This window comes from Perca flavescens, chromosome 4 (assembly GCF_004354835.1).
Source record: "Perca flavescens isolate YP-PL-M2 chromosome 4, PFLA_1.0, whole genome shotgun sequence".
NCBI classification, from domain to species: Eukaryota; Metazoa; Chordata; class Actinopteri; order Perciformes; family Percidae; genus Perca; species Perca flavescens.
The window spans coordinates 31,727,505-31,751,885 of NC_041334.1; the positions used below are offsets into that span (position 1 = coordinate 31,727,505).

General features: G+C 41.3%; 2 protein-coding genes across 22 annotated transcripts in view; one reads left to right on the top strand and one right to left on the bottom strand.

Moving 5' to 3' along the window:
- The window catches only part of cast (calpastatin), a 46,229-nt gene extending 28,287 nt beyond the window's left edge, over positions 1-17,942 (top strand). For 6 of the 20 annotated variants that reach the window (XM_028577012.1, XM_028577015.1, XM_028577010.1 and 3 more), the window contains 31 exons: positions 1,211-1,330; positions 1,912-2,049; positions 2,438-2,482; positions 2,566-2,655; positions 2,769-2,849; positions 3,442-3,480; positions 4,318-4,404; positions 4,639-4,710; positions 4,789-4,920; positions 5,009-5,068; positions 5,186-5,290; positions 5,426-5,542; positions 6,226-6,318; positions 6,420-6,536; positions 8,147-8,266; positions 8,364-8,468; positions 8,617-8,733; positions 8,850-8,963; positions 11,620-11,721; positions 12,189-12,293; positions 12,459-12,575; positions 12,794-12,907; positions 13,040-13,147; positions 13,247-13,351; positions 13,467-13,559; positions 13,786-13,830; positions 13,934-14,071; positions 15,822-15,908; positions 16,210-16,233; positions 16,566-16,672; positions 16,779-17,942. In XM_028577012.1, the coding sequence (XP_028432813.1) occupies positions 1,211-1,330; positions 1,912-2,049; positions 2,438-2,482; positions 2,566-2,655; positions 2,769-2,849; positions 3,442-3,480; positions 4,318-4,404; positions 4,639-4,710; positions 4,789-4,920; positions 5,009-5,068; positions 5,186-5,290; positions 5,426-5,542; positions 6,226-6,318; positions 6,420-6,536; positions 8,147-8,266; positions 8,364-8,468; positions 8,617-8,733; positions 8,850-8,963; positions 11,620-11,721; positions 12,189-12,293; positions 12,459-12,575; positions 12,794-12,907; positions 13,040-13,147; positions 13,247-13,351; positions 13,467-13,559; positions 13,786-13,830; positions 13,934-14,071; positions 15,822-15,908; positions 16,210-16,233; positions 16,566-16,664 (2,889 nt within the window). In that variant the 3' untranslated portion in view covers positions 16,665-16,672; positions 16,779-17,942. Of the gene's footprint in view, positions 1-1,210; positions 1,331-1,911; positions 2,050-2,437; positions 2,483-2,565; positions 2,656-2,768; positions 2,850-3,441; positions 3,481-4,317; positions 4,405-4,638; positions 4,711-4,788; positions 4,921-5,008; positions 5,069-5,185; positions 5,291-5,425; positions 5,543-6,225; positions 6,319-6,419; positions 6,537-8,146; positions 8,267-8,363; positions 8,469-8,616; positions 8,734-8,849; positions 8,964-11,619; positions 11,722-12,188; positions 12,294-12,458; positions 12,576-12,793; positions 12,908-13,039; positions 13,148-13,246; positions 13,352-13,466; positions 13,560-13,785; positions 13,831-13,933; positions 14,072-15,821; positions 15,909-16,209; positions 16,234-16,565; positions 16,678-16,778 lie in introns of all 20 variants that reach the window. The other 14 variants (XM_028577023.1, XM_028577026.1, XM_028577031.1 and 11 more) reach the window with 11 other exon arrangements.
- Positions 17,943-18,398: 456 nt separating this feature from the next.
- On the bottom strand, positions 18,399-21,167 carry cd8a (CD8a molecule). Of its 2 annotated transcripts, none has more exons than XM_028577034.1 (6): positions 20,890-21,167; positions 20,260-20,586; positions 20,060-20,167; positions 19,863-19,970; positions 19,555-19,594; positions 18,399-19,177 (listed from the first exon to the last, which is right to left on the bottom strand). In XM_028577034.1, exons 1-6 carry the CDS (start codon positions 20,924-20,926, stop codon positions 19,126-19,128), a joined length of 672 nt encoding a protein of 223 aa, XP_028432835.1. In that variant the 5' UTR covers positions 20,927-21,167; the 3' UTR covers positions 18,399-19,125. The 2 variants fall into 2 exon arrangements, with proteins under 2 accessions (XP_028432835.1, XP_028432834.1); XM_028577033.1 differs by having other exon boundaries at positions 18,400-19,177; positions 20,742-21,165.
- Positions 21,168-24,381: the final 3,214 nt, after the last annotated feature.

Sequence of the window (24,381 nt, forward strand, 5' to 3'; positions counted from 1 at the left end):
TTTTGTGCAAAGCAGCAATTACGGTCTGGCTGAAATGGGCTTGTGAACGAATAGTGTAACGGAGCTCAATTACTTTAACCATGTTCGTATAACCTGCGTTATCCAGGTCTCATATCTGTGGCTATAAATGTACCAATCGCCGGAGTGATGTCTTCTGCCCTGTTTGAATCAGTTGGAGATTGCTGCTCAAATGCTGCGGGATAGTTTGTAGCGCGTGTGTTGCTTCTTGTTTTCGTCTAGTTCCAGTTATTGACACAGTGAGGTGATGTTGGCGTAAACTAGTTGACATGTTTGTAGTATTCCCACTGGTGTAGCCTATTCTCGTGTAGCAGATGCGACATACCATTGTTTTTTTATCCACCACTCTCTTGCCATCACCCTCATAATTTACAGGGAAACCAAAGTGGCTCCAAATGCCAGACCTGTTTGTCATTGGAGGATCTTCTAATTCTGGTCTGGTAATATTTGCATCAACGTTACTAGCCATATTGCAACGAGCTAGTTCAGCGTAGCATGCCTGACTGGAGTTTAGTGTTTTTCTTTGGGAGTGGGAGGGGCAGACAGCATGTTGTCTGTTACGTCATTTGGGCTGCCTGGTTGAGTGCAGAGGCACTGAGAACATGATTTCGCACAATTTAAGCTCTTTTTTTTTTTTTTTTTCTTTTCTAAATGAAATTGGAATGGTCCAACAAATCGTTCGGTTTGTAACGCGTACCTAATCGAAAGCCTCGTACCGAACGGTTCAATACAAATACGTGTATCGTTACACCCCATAATATTTATACATCTTTACATGGCCGATAAGTTTCAAGGCTCCTGTGAACTACTGTACCTGGGAGGCAAAAATCACTTTAGAAGTCAAAAGGTCAGCAGTACTGTAAGTATAGTATTTATACATTTGTTTCCAATGGGCTAAACCATGAAAAAGCACCATAATTTAACCAATTACACTGATAAATGGTCAGATTAGTCTCAGTAGACCTGATTGGTTAATAACTCAGCACATTTAAAGTCAGTATTCTTGCTTTAGTCAGAATACAGTGGCAGATCTGACCAGAGATCATTGTACATTTTCTCCTGCTCTGTTTTTACTGTTAAACACTGCTAAAATGTTGTCCACATCTCTTGTCAATATGTTTACTGGATTCAGAAGTGCTGTGAATCTTTCGTCCTTGTGTTTTTGAGTAATCATTTGGCTGCATGTTCGTAGACTGCGGCTGTCTCCCAAGTCAAAGCCCCAGCTACAGGTCCGTCTCCTGCTGGTGGAGTGGCTGCAGCCGCTGGCATCGCAGCGACCACTGCTGTGACCGAACCCAAAGGCACAGCCAAGGTAGACTCCACTGCTACAGGCTTCTCAGACTCTTTATCGCGACTCCCTCAAGGTGTACTCTTCAAGGCTTTCTTTCTGCAACATCTCCTCTGTGCCGCAGGCTCTTATCAGGTTTTTGTTACTTTCTTTGCCTGAGAACACTCAGACGCTTGCTTTGGACATGGCTCGCTTGGAGAGGACCAGTTGGGAAGTATAAAGGACTCGTGTTCTTTACTCTGCAGCCCTTTGCTTCACATGCCTTAACTTGTTATTGCATTTGCAAAAAGTGCACACCCGTCCACTTGCAGCACCTCACAGCATACATCAGAAATCTGAGTCAGCGGGAGAAACAAATGGAGAGGAGAGGCTGACCAGTTTTTTTGTGTGTCTTCTAGCTCTAGTTTCATTGCCCAACAACTGCTGACTCTAAACTAATGTCGGTCATCAACTTGGTGGAGGATCACTTTTGTTGGAGACGGTCACTCACTGTCCTGTCTTTTGTTTCTTCGGGTGTGTTACCGACTTTGTGCATGTACAGGGGACCTGTTATTTCACTTGACATGTACTTGGCTTATAATAGATTCAAATGCATTGTATTTTAGAGTGCCACTGCCACCACAACAGTCAAAGCTGATGTGCATAAAGTTGATCCTGCTAAAACATCAGAGCCAGTTGCCGTGACTGCAGCTGGAAATGTATCTGTGCAGGGGAAGAAAGAAGCTAAACCGACTCAAACGAAGGTAGACGATCCTGAAACCAACGGGTGGAGTCTGATGACTTTTATTTGGTGTATTTCCTGTCTGTCGAATATTAATGTATATGTTGCATTACATACTTTTAATGGTCCTCTGGTTGGATAGACCACTACTGTGCCATTTTGGCCTTGTGAGATTTTTCATTGGTGTCAGATTTAGGGAAAATGTCTCTTTTGGATGATATGATGAATGCTGTTTCCATGTGAAAAAGTGAGGTTTGGCTCGACGCACATTGAAACATTTTCAGTCAACTCAGCAGTTTCTTGAGTAATAACACAATCACACAAACTGTAAATACCACGCTATCAATGTCCGTGTGTTGCGTGAGTCATATCATTGAGGTCTGTGTACTGATCCTGGATCTGTGTTGCAGGTGCAGGTAGAGGTTCCTCCCGCAGCAGCTAAAGGAGCCAAAGAGGTAAATACTTAGTGAAGCAGTATGAGTTTGATTTGAAAAGCATGTTGCTTGCGCAAGTGTGCTGAGTTGTGTTGCATGCGCAGGTGGATCCATTGGATGCCCTGGCTAGCATACTGCCATCAGCTGATTTCACACCCAAACAGCCTGTATACAGCGGGCCAGAAGTCAAAGAGGTACAGCACAGTGTGCACGCATGTGTGTGTCTATAAACTGAGCAGGTATGTGATTGCACTGAGCTGAAGCATGCATCTGCTGTGAGTAACCGTTTCTGTTGCATGTGTCACAGCATGAAGTCACCTCTGTAAAGGGTCAGAAGTGTGGAGAAAAAGACAGCACGCTGCCTCCAGGCTACAGATTTGAAAATATGGTCAGTTCTCCCTGCCTCTTCATCGCTTCTTCACTAGCTTTGCCACACCGCCAGCGGAGTGTGTTTTTTGTCCCATTGACAGACTTCACTGTTGTTTTATAAAGGGACTATTTCTTCAGTAGGAAGCAGCTCCTATGAAAACACATCTGTGGATTATCTAGAGTATTGGGGACGTTTTTAAATGTTATGTTTGATGCTGTGAGCACCACAAACTACATTCACCCCCCTTATATAGGGTAGAGCTGTATAGGGCTGAGTGTCACATATCATCAAGATTTTGGTAGCAACAGTCTTAAAATAAAAAAAACTCAACTATTGTATATACAATTCAAATGATACTCAGCCCTATATATAGATATCTCAAAACCTAGGCACATAGAACCATAGACATAACATTTTATTTCTGTGGTATTAATAGAAGTAAAATTGTATTTCTGTGCATAGAACCAAAACTATCTGCATGGCCGGATGCCACTAGAGGAGACAATAGTGGGGATTTTTTGGTAATTTGGGTGAACTGTATTTGTTGACTTCCTGAATTACTTCAGCATTTCTTTTCTTTCAATCTAAAATTAATCTTTTTTTTTTCTAGCCTCCAGTTCCTGCAAATGTTAAACCCAAGGACGTTCCTGTAAGTTAACCTTTCATAACCCACGTTTAGTGGCATCACAACCTCATGCATTACGCTAATTGTGGTACAAATCAGACTCAATCTTTGTAAACTTTTTTCAACATGTGTAAGCAAATGAGCATGCAGTCGCATTACACACACATTCAGGAAGCACTATTTCCACTGTCTGATCTCCTGGTTCCTCTAGAGTGTGGAATGTTGCATTGCACTGGTGGGTGTTGTCTCAGCAAACAGCACAGGACCCACCTTCTGTATTCGAGCCCGTTGGTTCTTGTCCGACCAAACCCAAACAAGCACAACTATATTGACCCACGCCCACGCCCTAACACACTGATACATCTGTTACACACTTTGATATCCACCTATACGTAGGCTACTATCTACTCACCCTCAACACACCCAGATTTGCATCATAGCTTACTCCCACTTTGTCATTTTGTCTAGCAAGAAGCTTCTTTAGCTCTGTCTCATGGTCCGTTTCCACCCAGATACTTTCCTCCAGTGTTCATTTTTGTGTTTCGATGTTTATCATAATCTTTGCTAAATCAGAGTGATTTAATGTGTAAAATGTGTATTTTCAGAGATTTTAATTGATTGTTTTGACTCAGTGGAATGTGAAGGGTGTGTCTGTATTTCCCCTGGTACATACAGGCTGGTTTGCATTATTTTGCACTTTTGTTTGCCTTGGACAGGCATGCCCTCTAGTGGAGAATCATGTTGCTGTTAAAAATGGCTAAATTAATCAGATTATTGGTGTGAAAACAATCTGATACGTCTAGGTAATGTGTTATTATCTGGTGGTGACGCACTCTGTTTTTTTTTTTTTTTTTATCTTAGAAACCAATGAGCACAGACGATGCCCTGGATTCTCTTTCAGATGGATTCATGGCTTCAACCGTTCCAGCTGCACCCAAAAAGCAAGAGGTCAGAGTCTTCAAGCATGTGGCACTCAGCTGCTAGTCCATTCTCTAGCTTTACACCCCATAGACCGTCTTGACAACCGTTCATACCTAAAATTTCCAGTTGGGCATGTCTGTTATAGACCTTATGAGCCCCTGAATATACACATACATTCTTGAATGAAATTGAATGAATGAAAGTGCTTTTTTAGTAGTCTAACAAATTCCCATCTTGTATTCTTCTTCATGAAATATGTAGAAAAAGGACTATGTTGAGAGTGTCAGTGCCTCATCTGCTGGCCCTGCTAACTTTGCACCAGCTCCTGTAAAGGTAACGTCAAATTAACTTTGAAGTCTCTGACTGAATGAGCTAAGAATTTTATTGTCTAATGTCAGGTTTCTGTTGCAGAAATCTGGAATCCCTGCTGCCGTTCCCCCTGTGGCTGTGTGTCCTGCTCCTCCAGCTGATAAAAAAGCCAAGATAGAGAAGGCTACGGATGATTTCTCTCTGGAGGCTGGGCTTCCCTCTGCTACTGCCAAGGTACAGTAAGCTCACACTTCCTTTTCTTCCCTATTGGCTGTTCAAAAAAGTTGTTGTTCTTGAACGTTGTCTCTGTTTGCTGTTGTAGAAAAATGTACCTCCTGTGGCTGTTTGTCCTGCTCCTACTGCTGATAAAAAAGCCAAGACGGTGAGATTTCGAGGAGTTTAAGTAGACAAGATACTTCTTCCCTTGTCCCTATGGCCCTTTCCTGTTTCCTGTGACAGATTAGTAGATTCTTAACTTCCTGTCCTGTTCTCTCCTCAGGATGGCTCTCTGTCTCTGGATCCTTTCAGCGCTCTCAGTGACACATTGCCAGCAGACAAACCAAAACCTGAACTCCCAAAACTCAGACCTGAGGACATCGTCTCGGTAGGAGCACAAACACTCGCGGGCAGAGTTCACACAGCTGCTGTTAGCTTATCGGTAGCATTTGTGTGTCAGCTCCTCACAGAAAGACTCCCCCGGCATTATTATGTCCTCCTCTTTTCCTTTTTTTTTTTTTTGGAGGACAAACTCAAGAAGGAGAAGGGCGTGTTTGTAGGAGAGAGGGAGGACTCACTTCCTCCACAATACAGGTTTAATAAGGACAAACTCCAAAATCTGCCTGCTCCTAAACCTGAGGTGAGACTCGGACAAATTCACTTTATGGCCCTTAAATGCACAATATGTAATGAGTATATCTAACTGTCTATGAGAGAGAGACAAAGAGGGAAAGCGAGGGAGAGAGAGTGCATCAGTTGTTGAGCGAGCTAGAGAGTGAATGAAGAGAGGGAGCGCCGAAAAAATCAGTTATTAACAGGAATGAAAATTTATTTTCACGGCAGTTATGGTCTAAAGCACAAATAAACACAGACACACACACACCTCCACGGGAAAGTGTCACATTGCCAGATTATGAGTGAATGCAGAGCTTCATCCGTCTGTTTCTCTGTGTGTCTGTGTCAGTATGTGCTGAGGTGCAAAGTGGCGGTTGGGAATAAGAGGGCTGCACAACATGTGCGCTGTTATAGGCTTGATGATGGGCACTCGGGGAGCCCAAAGGCTCTTTGAAGACCTTCCAAAACATCCCGACTGACATAAAAAAATAGAGGCAGGGTCTCCGCAGATACAGATACCACGACACATTTCTAGTGGGTCATTTAAATGATTGAGAGATAATTTTTGTATTAGTCTTTACATATTTTTTTTAATGAAAATCCATTACATATTGTACCTTTTTAAAGTATCACTGTGATACGAATACAGTAGTACAGAACATTGATAATATATCTCTCTCTCTTTCCTCTGTGTCCTTCCACCTGCAGCCCACCATAGATGCTGGTGAAGCTCTGGACTTTTTGTCTGAAGGCTTCACGACCTCCTCAGCAGCGCCTGCTGTCCAGGCTCCTCCTGCAAAGGTACACTGTAGATCTGTTACTGGTAACTGCAGACACAATTGTAAATTGCAGAAATACAGTATCTACTACTCTTCAAATGTTGTCTCTGCTTGTTTTTATAGAAAGCCCCCGCAGTTCCACCTGTGGCTGTGTGTCCTCCTGCTGACAAAAAAGCCAAGATGGAGAAAGTCAAGGATGATTTCTCTCTGGAGGCTGGAATTACTTCTTCTACTGGCAAGGTACAGCAAGCTCACGCCTCCTTTTCCTGCAAGCATCTCTTGGCTGGTCGAATCACCCAAAACAAAGCTTTGTCCATTGAGGATAAAAGTCCATATGATGGACTGATAGTCTCATTTTGGGATTTTTTTGAAAGCATCAAAGTAAGCCAGGTGCAAACAGGAACATGTAGCAATAAGGCAGGATGCAGATTTACCCAAAATATGGTCACGAGATTTCCCAGAACTAAAACGGGGACACTTTGCGCGTGACTACAGTGCTCGTGCACGCACATGCTTTTTAACGTGAACATGTGCCAGCCCAGGTCAGACATAGACACAGACAGATTAGACATCTTTCTACATTCTACGTTTAGTTAATGATCAGGCTATAATAAGACCACGTCGGCTATGTAATCGCTGACAACCGGGACAATTTCATAGTGGTTGGTGTAAACCGGGACATTTTAGCGTCCCAACAAGGCTTTTGTCAGGACTCGGGACACGCAACTGAAAATAGGGACTGTCCCGGACAAATAGGGACTGTCCCGGTCAAACCGGGACGTCTGGTCACCCTAGCCCAAAACAAAAAGGCTATATGAGTCTACTGCCATGCTAGCAGCTCTGTGAGGCTGTGCTTTGGCACAGTGGCTCTTGGAGCGTAATGCTAACATACTTTTACCTTTTGTTTTTAAAGCACTCCATGGTCAAGCCCTTCCGTATATTTCCGATCTCCTGTATACTTACTCTGCCACCAGGGCACTCAGGTCCACAACCCAACAACTCCTCGTCATCCCCCGGACACGCCTAAAAACCAGAGGGGACCGAGCCTTTTCTGTAGTAGCCCATAAACTCTGGAATTCCCTCCCACCCCATATCAAATCATGTAATACAATTGCTAGTTTTAAATCAAATCTGAAGACGCATTTTTACTCATTTGCTTTTAACTCCCTTTGGTTCCTAGTTTTTTATTTTTTTTTTTAAGATTCAGAGCTATGAACTGAACTTATTATTATTTTTTTAATCTTTTTGTATTTACAAACGTTCCATTGTTGTTTTATTCTATGTTGCATTATTTAATTCTTCCTTTGCCTAACTATATTTATGGTACCTCGCACATATGATTATGTATCTTTAAGGCATACTGTTTTTGCCTTCCCTGTTCTACCTGTAAAGCACTTTGGGTCAACTGTTGTTCGTTTAAATGTGCAAGTAAAATGACTTGACTTGACTAACATCAGCATGCTAACATGTTCACAATGACAATGCTAACATGCTGGTGTTTAGCAGGGTATACATCTTACCGGGCATGTTCACAATCCTAGTTTAGCATGTTAGCATGCTACCGTTTGCTAATTAGAACTAATCACAAAGTACAGCTGAGGGTGATAATGGGAGTAGTATTCAGTCAGGGATCAGCAGACATGAAGAGCCACATTGGTAGCATTGCTTAAAACACAGAGGTTGAGATAGTTTTAAGTTAAATGATCAATGGCAGTTAACTAACTTCCTATGTAGGCCCTCATCCATTCCTCATTATAAATCTGGTCACAGATATATTTGTAAAATTAACAAATACAGCTACAGATAGCCATTAATATAAAGTTCAATGTCATCTCTGTTGTCTGGTGTAGAAAGTTGAGTCCTGTGCAGTTCCCCCTGTGGCTGTGTGTCCTGCTCCTCCTGCTCCTGTCACAGTGAAGAAAACTGCTGCTGGAAAGGACGCCACTGAAAGCAAGCTCAAGACTGGTCAGGTGAGATATGTCTTGTCACTCTTTTACGGGAGATGCCTTTTATTTCAATCGTTAAACTGACAGACCAGTAGAACACAATCTCCTGTTCTCTCCTCAGGATGGCTCTCTGTCTCTGGATGCTCTCAGCGCTCTCAGTGACACGTTGCCCGTAGACAAACCAAAACCTGAACTCCCCAAACTCAGACCTGAGGACATCGTCTCGGTAGGAGCACAAACACTCACGGGCACAGAGTTCACACAGCTTTTGATTGCAGAAAGCCTCCTGCTCTTGGCTTATCGGTAGCATTTGTGTGTCAGCTCCTCACAGAAAGAATCACACGGCATTATTATTGTCCTCCTCCTTTTTACAGGAGGACAAACACAAGAAGGAGAAGGGCGTGTTTGTAGGAGAGAGGGAGGACTCAATTAATCCAAAATACAGGTTTAATAAAGATGAACTCAAAAATCTGCCGACTTCTAAACCTGAGGTAAGACTGGGAAAAAAAATCTATTAAATATTCTTAAGGGTGTTTGGCTCTTAAAAATGTTAAATAAACACTAATTGCGTATTATTGATTTATTCCATCACTCTGCCCTCCTGCAGCCCACCATGGATACCAGTGAGGCTCTGGACCTTTTGTCTGAAGGCTTCATGACCTCTTCATCAGCTCCTGCTGTCCATGCTGCTGGCATCACCCCCTCAGCTCCTCCTGCACAGGTACACTCTGGAGCTCTGACTACTATCAACACTCTCTGATGAAAACAATGACTGACGACAGCGTGCTCTGTGTTTACTAGGTCTAGAGAGATGTTCCATCATTTCCGGTTTTCATTTTTTGCGCGACTATACAGATTAGTGCCGCCTGCTGTTACGTGAACTGAACGTACTGTATTACTGCCTGGTGAACGTTACTGTGAACTCGTTCATTCTGGTGTCTGTGAACGGCACACGCTCTCTCAGTTTAACTTCGTTCAATAGGGTGCCAGATTTCTATAGAGCCTTCCAGGTGAAAACCCGGCTAAAACACACCATAAACAGGCCTTAATATGCAGAGGTTGGTAGTAACGAGTTGCATTTACCCAGGGATTCCCAATTACGTTCACATAAAAGAGGCAATGTTTGCACAACATGACCAATATCCACATATTTTACATAAGAAGAGCAATCTATAATTCTACATAAATATGAAGAACACAGACACGGTTTTACAGGCAAAACGCAATACAGTCGCTGCTTCTTAAAAAAAAAAAAAAAAAAAAAAAACTGCTGTCTGCATTGGCAACACACGGCTCAAGAAGCCAAAAAATAGCCAATATGTAATTCCCTCCCATTAAAATCTATATATTTCATAAATATATCCATCAGGGAATGTTCACGGGGTTGTCTGGCTCTAAATGTTTTTTGTATGATCGCATCCCTCTCTCCCCCTCTCGCTCTCTCCCCCTCTCGCTCTCTCCCCCTCTCTCTCTCTCCCCCTCTCGCTCTCTCCCCCTCTCTGTCTCTCTCTCTCCCCCCTCTCTCTCCCCCTCTCGCTCTCTCTCTCTCTCTCTCCCCTCGCTCTCTCTCTCTCTCTCTCTCTCTCTCTCTCTCTCTCCCCCTCTCTCTCTCTCCCCTCTCGCTCTCTCCCCCTCTCTCTCTCCGCGCACCGAGCTCCGCCTGATCTTCTATAAGAACGGTGATGCCGTTATCAACCGAGTATTGATTGGTCAGTAGGCGGTGCTTTTACAGCGGTTCATTTCTGATCTCCAACCTGCTCCCGACCAGGTTAGGCGTCCAGCATAAGTTACCACGGCGATTGAACCCGGTATCAAGTGATCCACCTTTGTGATACAGAAAACCCTGGGTTGAACCTGAAGTTACCTTGTTAACCCCAAATCTTGCTTCATAGTCCAGGCCTCTGGCCTCATAATGAAAGCATGTTTACCTTAGTAAAAGTGCCAAACAGCAGCTCCATGACCTTGTTCTAGTTCTGCCTGCAGAGCCTGGTAAAAAAAGTATAAAGGTTTGGAAATTTGTGTTACTTGCTTATTTATTTTTTATGTATTATTTTATTGATTTTATTTTTTAAGTACTTGAATTTACCTGGATTATTTTAATTTAAGCTATTTTGTAATTAATTAATTCATTTTAATTTATTTTATTGATTGGATGAACTATAATTTGCCTAAAGATGATTATTTTGTATTTTTGTCCATCTGATTTAATGCTTGTGTTAAAAAATAAATCAGACGTTACCAAACAGTTAATCAGTACTTGAGTACTTTTTTACTCTTACTCAAGTAATTATTTGGATGACTACTTGTTACTTTTACTTGAGTCATATTATTCTGAAGTAACAGTACTTTTACTTGAGTACAATTGTTGGCTACTCTACCCACCTCTGTTAATATGTAACGGAAAAAACTGTCTGGCAACACCAGCCACCAGTGTCGCACCGCCGCATGCGTCATCAAAACAAAAAGCAGCATGGAGGCGACGAAGCAGCAAGAAGGCTTCGTATGATCATTTAAACGAGTTTTATGACAAGGTTGGTGAGGATGTGAAAAATCTTATAGTTCTGCGCAAACTTTGCCCGCCGGCTTTCAAAAAGAAAATCTGCACTTGAGTCACATCCACAGCAAACCTGAAACGGCACGTTGAACTGATTGGATATGAAGATGAAATTTGACGCATAATTTCAGTGTTAAAACTGATAAAATAATTGCTGTCTGTGGTTCTCTATGGGCTGTGGCAATAATTTTGAAAAATAATAGCTCGTGGCAACACATGGAAAAAAAGAACTGTGAACTAGTTAATTTTTGGAACAGTGAACTTAGTTCAAAATTTGGATTTATGAACTATGAACTTTGAACTAGTTCATGTAGAAAGTGAACTTTCCCAACACTGCTCAAGTCGGCGTCGCTTCGGTGTGTTCCGAGGCACTTTTTGGGAGCTGACTGCTCAGTCCGATGGTCGGCCATCGGATTGGTGTGTCAGAGCCTTTAGCGTAGGATCAATAATGGAACCGGGGAAACCGCTTTCCTGGCTCTGTCCAAAAGTAAAACAAATCAGCCTACCAGCGACTCTAAAGATCACTGATTTTTTTTTTTTTTTTTTTTTTTAACCCATACAAAAACCGGAGTTTAAACCTACACGTTGAGCCGGGCTAGCTGATTCCTTCTGTTTCCAGTCTTTATGCTAAGCTAAGATAAAGGTCTCCTCACAGAGTGAGAGTGGTATCGGTCTTCTTTTATAACTCTCAGCAAGAAGCCAATTAAGTGCATTTCCTAACATGTTGAACTTTTATTTTTAAGACTTTGTTTGAATCAGCATGTTGCGCTTTTTTCAATTCCTCACTTTGTTATTGCTGAAAGCTGTTGTCTCTGTTTTTCAGACCAAAGTAGAGGATTTGTCAGCTCTGGATCTCCTCTCTGGAGATTTTGTTGCTCCAACTAAAGCTTCTGGAGTTAAGGCAGAAGGAGTCAAGACACCACAGGTAAAGCTTTGGCTTCTTTCTACTTAACTCACTTATTTTCTAAGAATAGCAGGAACACGCCACTGTTTTTTGAAATGGGGTTTATTCAGCGTTTCCCCAAGATTTAGATAGGTGGGCAAACACATTTTTGTCTCAGCGCATGCATTGTCTTAGCCGCTAGTTTAGCTTAACATAGTGAATGAAATCCTTTGTTGCCAGATAGCATGTCGTGAGTAAAAGTGAGCCAAAAAAATAAATAAAATAAACCTTATTATTTCTTGTGGCCTGCATATTCACGAGTACAAATAGCAATGCAGATTAAGACTTGGCGATTTCCAAGGCAGATTCATTTGGGACTATATTGGGGCGAAGCCCTGCTACTTGGGCGCAGAGATATCACGCAACACCTGAAAACCCCCGGGCGTGTTCCTTAAGCTTACCATCAGCACTATCACAGTTACATTATATGCTTCCTGTTCTCTCCTCAGGATGGCTCTCTGTCTCTGGATGCTCTCAGCGCTCTCAGTGACACGTTGCCCGTAGACCAACCAAAACCTGAGCTCCCAAAACTCAGACCTGAGGACATTGTCTCGGTATGGCACACACACACACACACACACGCACACACAAACACACTGTCAATGTTTCATGTACACATACATGGAATGCATGGATTTGGTATCAGAAAATTATATCAATGCCATTCTTTTGTTTATTTCCATGTGTGCATTCTTTTTTGTTTCTTCTCTTTTTCACAGGAGGACAAACTCAAGAAGGAGAAGGGCGTGTTTGTAGGAGAGAGGGAGGACTCACTTCCTCCACAGTACAGGTTTAATAAGGATGGACTCAAAAATCTGCCTGCTCCTACACCTGAGGTGAGACAAATTCACGTATAATTGAAAAGATGTAGTAATTGCTTTTTGGAAAAGTTTCTTTTTTTTCTCTCTTTTTTTCTTTGGCAAAACATTCACTACATTATGTGCATTGATACGGCAAATATCTCCGCCATATTTAACCTTATTACTGTGTTCCATGAATATATTTTAATCAGAGGTCCTCATCATTTCCCTTTCATTCTCTCCTCCTCCTGCAGCCCACCATGGCTACCGGTGAGGCTCTGGACCTTTTGTCTGAAGGCTTCATGACCTCTTCATCAGCTCCTGCTGTCCATGCTGCTGGCATCACCCCCTCAGCTCCTCCTGCACAGGTACACTCTAGAGCCAGCACCGCAGCTCTAAATAATAAAATATGATGCACATATACCTCTTTGCAACTTTGGAACTTTAGAAATTTAGAGTCCTACGCCGATTTTATACACTCTATTCTGTCACTCCCTCAGCCCTCTGCAGACTTTGCTCTGGATGCCTTAGCGGGAGAATTTGTTTCCTCCACTGCCGCTTCGACGGTGAAGTCCGCTGCTTGTGTTCCCACAGGAACTGCCCGAGAGGTAAACACAAGAACAACTCAAGCCTTTTTTTTTTTTTTTCGTACTCTCTAAAACCCTGCAGATACATTAGAACCTTTTTGTCTGTGTTTGTGCACTCAGCTGTCCGGAGGAGCAGGCAGTGCCTTGGATGCTCTGTCAGACACCTTGAACGATATCGCACCCGCCCCTGAACCTGTCCCACTTCCCGCCAAAGACATTGTCAAGGTAGCCAGCGTGCTTCAAAGGCATAGCCAGCACAGGAGAGAATATTTTCAATTTGTGCTTTGCGATTTGATAAGAAGTTGCCAGTGACTTCAGCTGATTTGTATGGTTGTTGCAGGAGAAAAAGGTTGTCGAAGAGAAGCTGATTAAGATTGGGGAGAGAGACGACTCGCTGCCACCAGAGTATCGACCCACTGAGAAAGATCTTAAGGTAATAAAACTCTTATTACTCTCTCTGTTACTGTTGTCAGTACTGCTGGAGAGTTATTTGTTGGAAGTGCATGCTTAAACCAATTTAAAAATTATATTTGACTTATCTAACTTTGAATCTGGGGCAAAAATATTGTGTGAGGGTGTTTTTCAGTGTTTACTGGGACATGCTTGTTAGTAGTAGTAATTCGACTGTGTGTCTAATGTTCATCATTTTTATTTTAAAGAAAGCAACAGAAGCACAGGCAAAAGCAGCTGCCACACCCAAAGGGGTAAAAATGCACACACTCACAGATTATGACATTAGACAGACGTGCACTGTTAAATGACACAGTATACAACATGCAGGTGGTTTGATTTCCTGTCTTTCTGCAGAAGACTATGGATGATAAAACAGCCATGGACCTGCTGTCCAGCGACTTCTCTAGTGCTCCCAGGACCACTGACCCAGTCACATCACCTGCTGGTACCATAAAGCTGAATCCTCCTGTCCTGGACTCAGGGCCCCTGAAGGTACCACAGGAAAAAAAAAAACTGCAACACATTTTGACATGTCATAGTGAGAAAAGCACAGTTGTAACTAATATTGGTAACATTTCATTTAGGAAAAAGAGGTATTTTGCATGTAGACTCGCTGGAATGGCTTCCTGGGACACAATATTTTTTAGTTCCCACTGTGCATTTCCTTCTAGGACAGTAAAATGTCTGCTGTGAACAAGGCCCATTATGGTGCTATGCAGTGCCCTTTGCTGTTATGTTTCAGTACTGCACTTCCCAGATATCACCTCAAACAAATGGCTTTCTTCAGATTATCTTTAGATACAACCTTTCATAACGTTGGGGCTTCAGAACAACAATGTACACCAAATTAGCATTGAAAGTGGCAAGCTGGATATTTATGTATGCTGAATTGTTTCAAATTCTGTCTTAAAGCTATAGTGCATACTTTCTGTCGCCCCCATGAGGAATTCTAAGTAATGACAACAAAACTTTCAGAGCGTCCACATGACACAAGCCTTACGTGATTGCGTGCAACCCACCCCCACCCCACGGTTGGTAATAGCCAAGGAGGACACGGCAGATTAAAAAAACATGATGGACTCTTCAGAAGAAGTCATTATCTTTACTTGAGTTTCTGCGCAGGAAAGTCACCGGACAACACAATCTTCTGAACATAGCCATACTGAGAAAGACAGAGGGCTAGATTTACTAACACTAGCGCAGTTTGCGCTGCGTCTGTTTATGCGAGTTTGGTAATAGCGCACGCTATGCTTCCACATTTTGCGTAGTATTTATCAACCCTGACACCCATCAGGCAATCAGCGTCTTTCTCCGTCCACTATACCGTAAATTGCGCTGTGGCGAAGCGGTACTTGTGCTATGATATGGCTGAGTGCAGACTGCGATATTCCCACTGCTGATGCTATGACTGTTTGAAATGATCTTGATGCCAATATTTGTAACGTAGCGAGGAGTTTAACAACTGCTGGAATGGGATGTGAACGCTGAGTGGGAGATTCAATGTCCTCTTTGATTTCTTCCAGTAACTCTAATATTGCATGGCTGCTTGATCTGTAACGCTAAATGATGTTGTGTTCACTGACAAAGTGTGATTCTTGTGTTAAAAACATTTTCAGCCTCGCCCATGTCTTCGTCTTGCTCAAATTCCTGTTGCCATTTCACCAGCGGCATAAAGGTCTACGAGGAAACTCGATTGCGGCTGGTTCAGACCTGCTTTTAAGAGGCGGAGAATTTCCCCCGCAGAATAGAGACGCGCTCTTACTGACAGTCTTTGTAAATACCACGGAATATATAATTAGGCGCACTTTGCGCTTATCCTCCCACCTTTTTGGGTGGAACTCCCACTTTCCCCGCGACCCTCCCACGAACGCATATTGAAAGCGCAACTTGTCTCTTCTCGCTCATGTGGCAGACAATCTGCGATTTTACCCAAGTGCGCCCTGTTTGTAAATAGCCCGCATCGGTTACGTCCGTCTTTGCGACCAATCAGCGCCTGGAAACAGGCGCAAACGGCTTGATAAATCTAGCCCAGAGAGAGTTGTGTGGAGCTGATAGTCTTAATTAGCTTTGTAGCAACTCATTTGGCGATGGCTTGAATGTAACGGTCGTTCATTAATATCAAAAAGTTACTAAACTGTATTAGTTCAGTGCATGAATGCATTAAGAGCTAATCATGTTTGATATGTTTGTTTATCACTTATTTAGTTATGTATGTATCTATTTATTTATTATTCTTTCCTAGCCAATGGCTGGTACTGTCCTGGAGTCCCTGTCTGATACCCTGCTCCCAGACGCCCCAGAGTTCAAACCTAAGACGGACAAACCAAAGGTAAAAGAAAGACCCGAGTGAGATCGGGATGTAAGATCGCTCTATCAAATGAAATTACTTACAGTAAAAGTTGAAAGAAAGTGAAAGAAAACCAAATGTAAATGTAGAGCTTGACATTTAATGGTAGCAATGTTCTATTAACCAATGGCAGTTCGTAAGTATTGATGTTACACACTGTTAGTCACATTGTTACATGGCGCCCTCCGCAGGTTGTTTACTAGCATTTACTGTATCAGTGGTCACCTACTCATGGAGCAACGAGCAGTTGTTGAGCCTAACCAAGGTGCCGACTTTGTTACAGGGCAAGAGCAAGTCAAAGTCTAAAGTAAGCAAACTGACTGCTGCATGTAGACTTAAAAAAAAAATGCAGTAGAATATGCACGATGCTGCACAAAATAAATCTGTGCACTCATAATGAAACCAAATCAAAAATCTCCATCGGTGGAGCCTGCACAAAGCTGCATGTGATGCTCTCTGCTGTCTCTGCTTTGGCTGATGTTAATTCCACAAAGTAATTGCATTACATTTATAGAATTATTGATGCAACGGCGCTGCTTTTTCTTTTCCTTGCTATATATATATATATATATATATATATATATATATTTTTTTTTTTTTTTTTTTTTTTTTTTTTAAACTTTTAACTTTGTAATTCAGAAACACCATGCAGAGGAGCCATCTGCCGCTGACCAGCTATCAGATCAGCTGAGCTCAGACGTTGTGCCAACATCTACAAAGAAGGGAGGCAAGAGCTAGACCACTTGGTAAGGTTCGTTGTAATCTATTGCACAATTGTACGTGATCAAAGATGCTCAACATGATAAGGAGAAACCTCTTTCCACTGACTGCTGAATATGTCACATGTTGCAGGTTGTCTGCAGAATTTGCACCCCCACCCCCGCCCGGCCACAGGGACGCATCAGTGAGGGAGCTGCTTTCTGAATAATGATTCTATTTTTCTAAATCGTCGAGAATGTATACTGGATTAAAGACAGACCTAGACGTACCCATACGACACAAGCCCATAAGACACACACACACACACACACACACACACACACACACACACACACACACACACACACACACACACACACACACACACACACACACACACACACACACACTCTGCATGCGGTGCCTTTTTTGTTTCACATGTGTTTAAGGAAGAGAAGATTTAGGTTTCAGTCTTTGGAGGAAAAAAAAGATTATAAAACAAAATGGAGAATGAGAAAAGAACGGGCGTAAAGTAAGGAGGGAAACTTTGGGGAATGAGAGAAGATTAAGTCAAGTGAAAAATCTTTCGTTTTGTTGGTTGATGTGTTGAGCGTGCTGAGGGAAGGAAGGCGTTCCTCGTCAGAGTCCTGTATCTACACATCAGCTGAAAGTTTTCCAATGAAACACTAATATCACAACATAGTGCCTGGTAAGCCTGGTGGTGTTGTGGCATTGGTTGGACCAGCGGTGACCGTCAGCTTACGTGGGAGCAGTACGGAGTGGGTGTAGGATCGGGATGTTTGTGCAATTTTAATGTACACAGAAAATCCATGTTTTCTATCATGATGTGGTCTGATGCCATAAAGACACTAGTGGACAGCTTAGTTTGCTTATATTTTGGACAATACATAGTTTACATAATTAAATATGTGGAGGATTTCCAGGAGGTGTTCTGCTTAATTCTGTATCCCTTGCAAATGCATTTTACTTTCTGTAACAAAAAATATGCTGGTGTCCAGAAGTGCACTTAGTGAACCGAGGTGGTTACAAGCTTTTACGATGCCCTTGTTTGTATACTGTACAAAAAAAAAAAAAAAAAAAAAAAAAAAGGAAGAAGAAAAAAATGATTTTTGTTCCATATACGACAACACTGTATAATTTACAAAGGGCTTTCAACTGTAAAGTTAAAAATCAATGTACTGGCCCCAAAGGTTTTTTTTCATGTAAAGGTGTTATGTGTGAGTGTGAGTCAAAAGATATGAGAGGTATTTTAGATGTGGGAAGACTAATTAAATAAAATAAAATCCAAAAAAAGTTGTAAGGGTGTAAGGTGTAGTTGCTATCTGTCGAGTCTGGTTTCTACGATTTTTACCGAAACAAAAACTAACGTGGACTGTCTTAATATGTAAAGGAAAGCTAAATAATAATAACCGCTTTCTTAAAAGGTGCAAAGGAAGTGTGTGTATATATTAGAATGAACAGAAACATAATCTACTCCAGGCTTAGTGGGTTTTCACTCTGCATACAGTCATAGCAGCCCACTTCCTTTTTACTCGGAGGGGGCTTACAACAAAACAAATGTCTTTCGCTCAAACTTTATATTTCTGTGCCGAGACCCTGAATAACTGATGGGTATGCAAATGCTTGGGTTGGATGTGTGAAACAAAATGACATGCATATAAAAATGAAACGTGAATAAAGACAAATACAATTAGTTGTTTGAGTAATAATATATTTTATTTTAGTTTTAAAATATTTCAAGCTACAAAAACTCAGAAAGTGGGATACTTTCTAAAATGCTGTACATCCAATTTTACAAAAGAAAAACAATTCCTCCTAACTTTGAAACCATATAGATATTTGAATTACAAGACATTTTTGAAAAATAAAATGATTGAATCAAAAGCTTAACTAAATAAAATGTTTCAACATTTCAAGTTATCCTGCTGAAAATAAAATCAGTGCAATTTCTTTTTTTTAAGTGGTTATTCAATATTTACAAGTTAAGGCAAGTTAAGTTCTTGTTTAAAAAAATTTCACAAAATCTTAAGGACTGTACGGTTATTAATGTCAAAAAGTCTTTGTAGGTAGACTGATGAAAAAGCCAGTGTGAAATTGGCTTTGGCTCTATACAAAAGCAAAATGAATTATATACAATTGTTTGCATGATGTTTAAAATAAATGTAAATCAGTGCTTACTTCATTTCATGTTATTTCAATAGAAGAGTTCAATCGTGATGTGATGGCGCAGCGTTATCGGCCGCAAAACAACATTCAAACTATAGATGTTGGCGAGCTTTGAAGATATTTTATAATTTGAAACCTTGAACCATTTTAAACACTTCACAAATAACTTTTTTTTTTTAAGTTGGCAGCAACATGTTCACCAGATATGTGATTAAACTGAAAAATGATTAAAAAAATTATCTCTGCAACAGTAACATTAGCCCACAATAGAATTGCCGTTTAAAGCAGTGTCCATGAAATTACCCCATTTGGATTAAACTTGTCGTTTGTCCAGTTTAAGTTTTTCAAGATCCCCCGACCGTCGTCTATATGAGATAAAACAAGGTATTTAAAATTAATAATAATAATAATAATAATAATAATAAATTGTTTATTTCTGTGACTCAGTTCTGTTGTCAAAATGGAAGTACAAAGGAAACGCAGAGCTGTAGCTACAATTGAGGGAACTGAGGTTATGTCTTCCATAATGTGTTAAAACTTGACATTTCTTTACAACATGTGAGACTGGATTTAAAAAATAATTTCAATAATAATTAAAGTAATTTCAGTTAGTTCAGTTAGCTGCATTTATGAACAACGTTTGATTTTCAGAGTCCTTTCCTTGAAAACGCTTTATTAAATTTTTGACTAATTGACCTCAGTATTCCTAAAAGAATTAAAAGAAAATAAATAAATAACTTACTTTCGTTTGTGATGGTGTGGGCATCTCCGTGTCCTTATATCTACATAAAATTCAAAGTGTTATTAAACACGTTGCAAGTCATTACACACACACACACACACACACACACACACACACACACACACACACATCACAGCCAAATCATCCAAGTTTTAAATCAAGAAAAGCAAATAAAAAAATAATAAAAATGATTAAAGAATTTTGGGAAACATTTGCTGCATTTAAAATAATTTTCAGCTTCCCAAAGACATTTATTGACTGCATATGAAACTTTGTGCAACAGCGTTCTAGATATCCGATGAACTTACGGTTGCAGTACACGGTGGTGATGATGAGGAGTAGAAGAAGAAGGCCACAGCCGCCGGCCAGTGGGCCCAGTATGATTGGGGTACAAAACATTTGAGGACTGGTTTCCCCTGCAAAGCACATGCTCATTTACCACCAGCGTCATACATATGAAGATGATAAGGGCTCACTACACACAGTTGTGATTGTGAACAATTACCTTGGCCGTTAATGTTGTTACAAACACATGGCGTAGCAGTTGTGCATAGATTTTGTTTGGTGGTGGCGGCGGCCTGTGTTGCTTCCACTACTGCAACTTCAGCTTTTTCTGAAGGGAGAAGAACAATGTGATAGGAAGTGATTCTGAAAAGCTTGAATCATATCATCATCATAAGACCAAATGTATGAAAAAAAACTCACCTCCAACCAGTCGGGTTGTTTCGCCAAATTTCAGTATACTGCCTTTGAGAGCCGCACAGCTGTAAACGCCGCTGTCCTGAGCTTTGTTGAATGACTTCAGTGTTAGGATATCTTGCTGCATCTTTGAATGACTGAAGGTAGACTGGAAGGAGTCTGTGGTTGACTTTAGGAGACCATTGTTACTGAAAGATCCAATGAATTCCATGGCAGATGTGTCCAGAACTCGAAACCAGATGACCATGCTGCCACTGTCCAGAGGCTTACATTTGATTTCAACCTCAGCCCCTTCCGTTACACGTCTCTCTTCACCAGCTCCTGAAGTCATTTCTAAAAGACGTGATAAAATATGATCAGTTATATCTCTCACCTCTCCGTTTTTTTAGGTAGGCAACCAAACAGCAAAAGATTAAGAAACAGACCACAGGACACTTTAAAGCTGCTACACGACAGTGAATAGACTTCAAAATTCAGGTTAAACTTACTTTGACAAAACACCAGAATCACCAGAATCTGAATCCACTTTTGGTCCATTTTAATGTTGCAGACGACAATAGCTGCTAAACGCGTCTTTGTGGTGTTTGTTGGAGCCTGCTAGGAGATAATTGAGTGAGATATCAAACCACGCCCCACCTGTAACCTTCTTCTCTGCTGTGTCAAATGGGATCATTGCAGCAGAGTGTTGCAGAGACCTCCTGCAAGCATGGTCGTGGTCTGCAAGATGTTTGAAGTGGAGCCCACCGATCTGCAATTCACCTTTGCTTCTTGGTTTGAAACATCGAACAGCATGACTTTATCCACCAGCTTACTGACACACAAACGCAGCAGTGCAAAGTATGTAGGCTGAGAAGGATGCAAGTAAGAAGTGTGAAAAGAGGCAGCCCACTTTACACAAACACAACTCAACACTGTTTCTGCACAAATCACATGGTGAATTTTAAGAAGTGAAAATATCACGAGACTCGTCTTTACACCCAATGCGGGCCTGTTGTGTCGTCGAGCTGCAGGGGTACACTGCTCTGTAGCTGACTTTGACCTCCCTCCTGTGTTTTATGGGACATGGAGGAGCTGTGAAAGGATTAAAATGATCCTTTGGAATTCCAAAAAATACTTGATTTTCTTGGTGGAATTACTTCTTGTAGCTGCAAATAATAGATCTACACAGAGTAAAAGTATAGTAAAGTATAGTGGCAGATTAAGGTTAAAATAATCTTAAAATAAAAAAAGGCAAGTGCAAGCAATGTTACACAAAAGTAATACTAGTAAAGGGATATAAAAGGTAATAACAATGCTATATATCCTAAACAATGTGCACTGATCTTTATGGGAATTCCTGGAATTGTTGGGTCTTTGTAAATTATAGTGTGGTCTAGACCTACTCTATCTGTAAAGTGTCTTGAGATAACACTTGTTATGATTTGATACTATAAATAAAATTGAATTGAATAAAATTGGATTGATCTCCTATTCTGTCTGCAGAAAGACATTAGATTTGCTGTGAGGTCCCTGCCTGCTGTGTGTGTAGTGTGGTTTCCTGGGAGAAGACAAAAGGCAGAGTAGTGTAGGACATCAAGAAATGGTGCACACCTGAGTAGCTTCAAGTGGTTTCTAACCTCACTTTGTCTTTTGTTTACACCTAGTCCACAAAATGCATCTATTCTATTCTATTTTAGCATAAGTTGATAATACATTTAATTTTGAACCTTTATTCATGTTGGACTTAAAGTATTTGGCTTACACGCTTACCTGTTTTAAGAATGTGTTAGGTAGTAAGAGTCTAGTCTAGTTATGCTGATTATAGCACTCCGTCTGGCGCATTGAAATAAACCTGTCAAATTGTAACATCACCTTAAATATTTTTTTTCTAAACTTATCACAATTGTATGCTAATCCAAAAAAGTTTCATCCATGTTGCACCGCTAACCACACCCGACACCCGACACCCAATGTAACGCAATATAATGCAGTCCAACATTAGTCTCGCTTTGCCAGACCTTCCTCCACAGTGCTGTGGAGGAGGGTCTGGCTAGTCCTCATAACATTCCGGGATGGGAGAAAAACGTGCTCTGGTTCATTGGCATTTCTTTAAACCAATCACGTCATGGACTGCTCTAAGCACCAGACAGAGCCACGGTGCCGCTGCAAAATAGCCTCAGGAAGGAACTTGTTTTGGTGGAACAACAAAAGTTGTTTTAGTCGTGCAACAGAAAACTCAGATTGGACAGATAGTCTAGCTAGCTGTCTGGATTTACCCTGCAGAGATCTGAGGAGCAATTAACCATAATCCTCATAAATCCACCAGAGTTTAAAATTACAACACAAAGAAAGCCTAACTTAACGAACATCCGGCCAAAAAGAGTGAAAACTAGCGGTTTCTGACGGCAACGGAGCATTCCCAGAAGTGGAACATCGTGGATGTAATCTAGTCTAACATCAATGTAGCAAGGTGAACATTTTAACCACTAGATGGCAGCAAAAGCAGGATTTATAGCTCTGTCATTGATTAAACAGTAAATCACTGAATCATGAGTCACAAAGCTGCTGCTCTGTAAGGCCTGAAACTTTAAAGTGTGTTGCATTACTGGCCACATCCCAACCAGTGATGTCACCGCAGTGTTTTACCGTTGACAGCTGAGGGGGAAAACGCTGATAGAAAACAACTGCTGTGCGGAGAAGTGCAATAACTGGCCCTCAAATAGATTTCATCAGGGTTATTTCAAATGAAATGCTTTTGGCTTGGACTTGGAGATTTCAGCTTTTTACCAGTCGCAACACTTGTATTGTTGTGTGTGTGTGTGTGTGTGTGTGTGTGTGTGTGTGTGTGTGTGTGTGTGTGTCATTAAGGCAAAATGTGGTCCTGGAGACAACTACTGTAGCAGGAACTATGTTTGCACCACAGAAGAGGATTTGAGTACTTTGCCAGGTGTTTATATATTGTCTGTCTGCGGCCAGATTTTGTCACTGCAATACATTAATACAGTGCAAGATGCAGTCACAAAACTTTACAAAGATCAAAATGAAGGCAGAGTTTGAAGATGCAAGGGCGCCAAAGTAGAAAATAATTTTTTCTTTTTTTGTGCATTTACCTTCTAAATGAATGGCTTACACTACAGGTTCAGATTACTGGACATGTTGGACATCTGATGTATTGTGGCCCATGTAAAGCTGTATTGGACTGGTAAGTAAAAAGTTAGCACACCCAATAGAGACGTAAATAGAACCCAGTATGTAAAACAGCATTTTCCATTAACAACAACGTACATAGCTTCTACATTAGCAACAATTAAGCACAGTGCTATCTGTCACTTGATGTGAAAGCTTGTCTAACAGTTGAAGGGAAGTGAAACTCCCTTCAGATGAACTAAGAGCCCGTCCTATTTCCTGTTCAGTGATGGAAAGTAAATGCACCGATTTAGTAATGGTAAGTGGGCGATTTATCTGTTCCATGGGTGGGAGGAGAGAGACAGAGAGAAACCAACAGAGGGAGACTTAAATGACAGAAAGGGGAGTGACAATATTGTGTCTCATTTACCTGTACTGTAGAGCATTTTCTTCGCCCCGCCACACAATTTCCTCAAAATGCAGATGCTAAATATTAACTTAACTTTGGTCTTTGTTATTTAATACATTATTTTGACACCCACTTCAAATGAAACCATGATGGAAACCAGGTTCAGGTGTCAGTAAGCAGGGGATTCTGTTGATGCTTTGTGTTATAGGGAAGACCCAGTCAAATCGCTCTCAGTTGGCCCACTTTACCTTTCCATTTCTCTGTTTCAGGTTTGAGTCACTCACAAACACACCTGCATGGGCTTCCCTATCTTAGTCACACAGGGGGGTCTCCAACCTGAAACTAACATATATGTGTGTGTGTGTGTGTGTGTGTGTGTGTGTGTGTGTGTGTGTGTATGTGTGTGTGTGTAGTGGGTGACCAGGGAAAGCCAGTGAGAAAGAGAGTACCCTGTACAGTACCATCGCATAGCTTGACATTCAAATGAATTTAGAAGAGAGATTTTTACAATCTGAAAATAGCAACTCCTTTAATACCAGTAAATCAACATCAATACCAGGTGCTTGTTCACCATTTCTTCATCACTTTGACTGACGCGTCACTGCTCTGTTGCT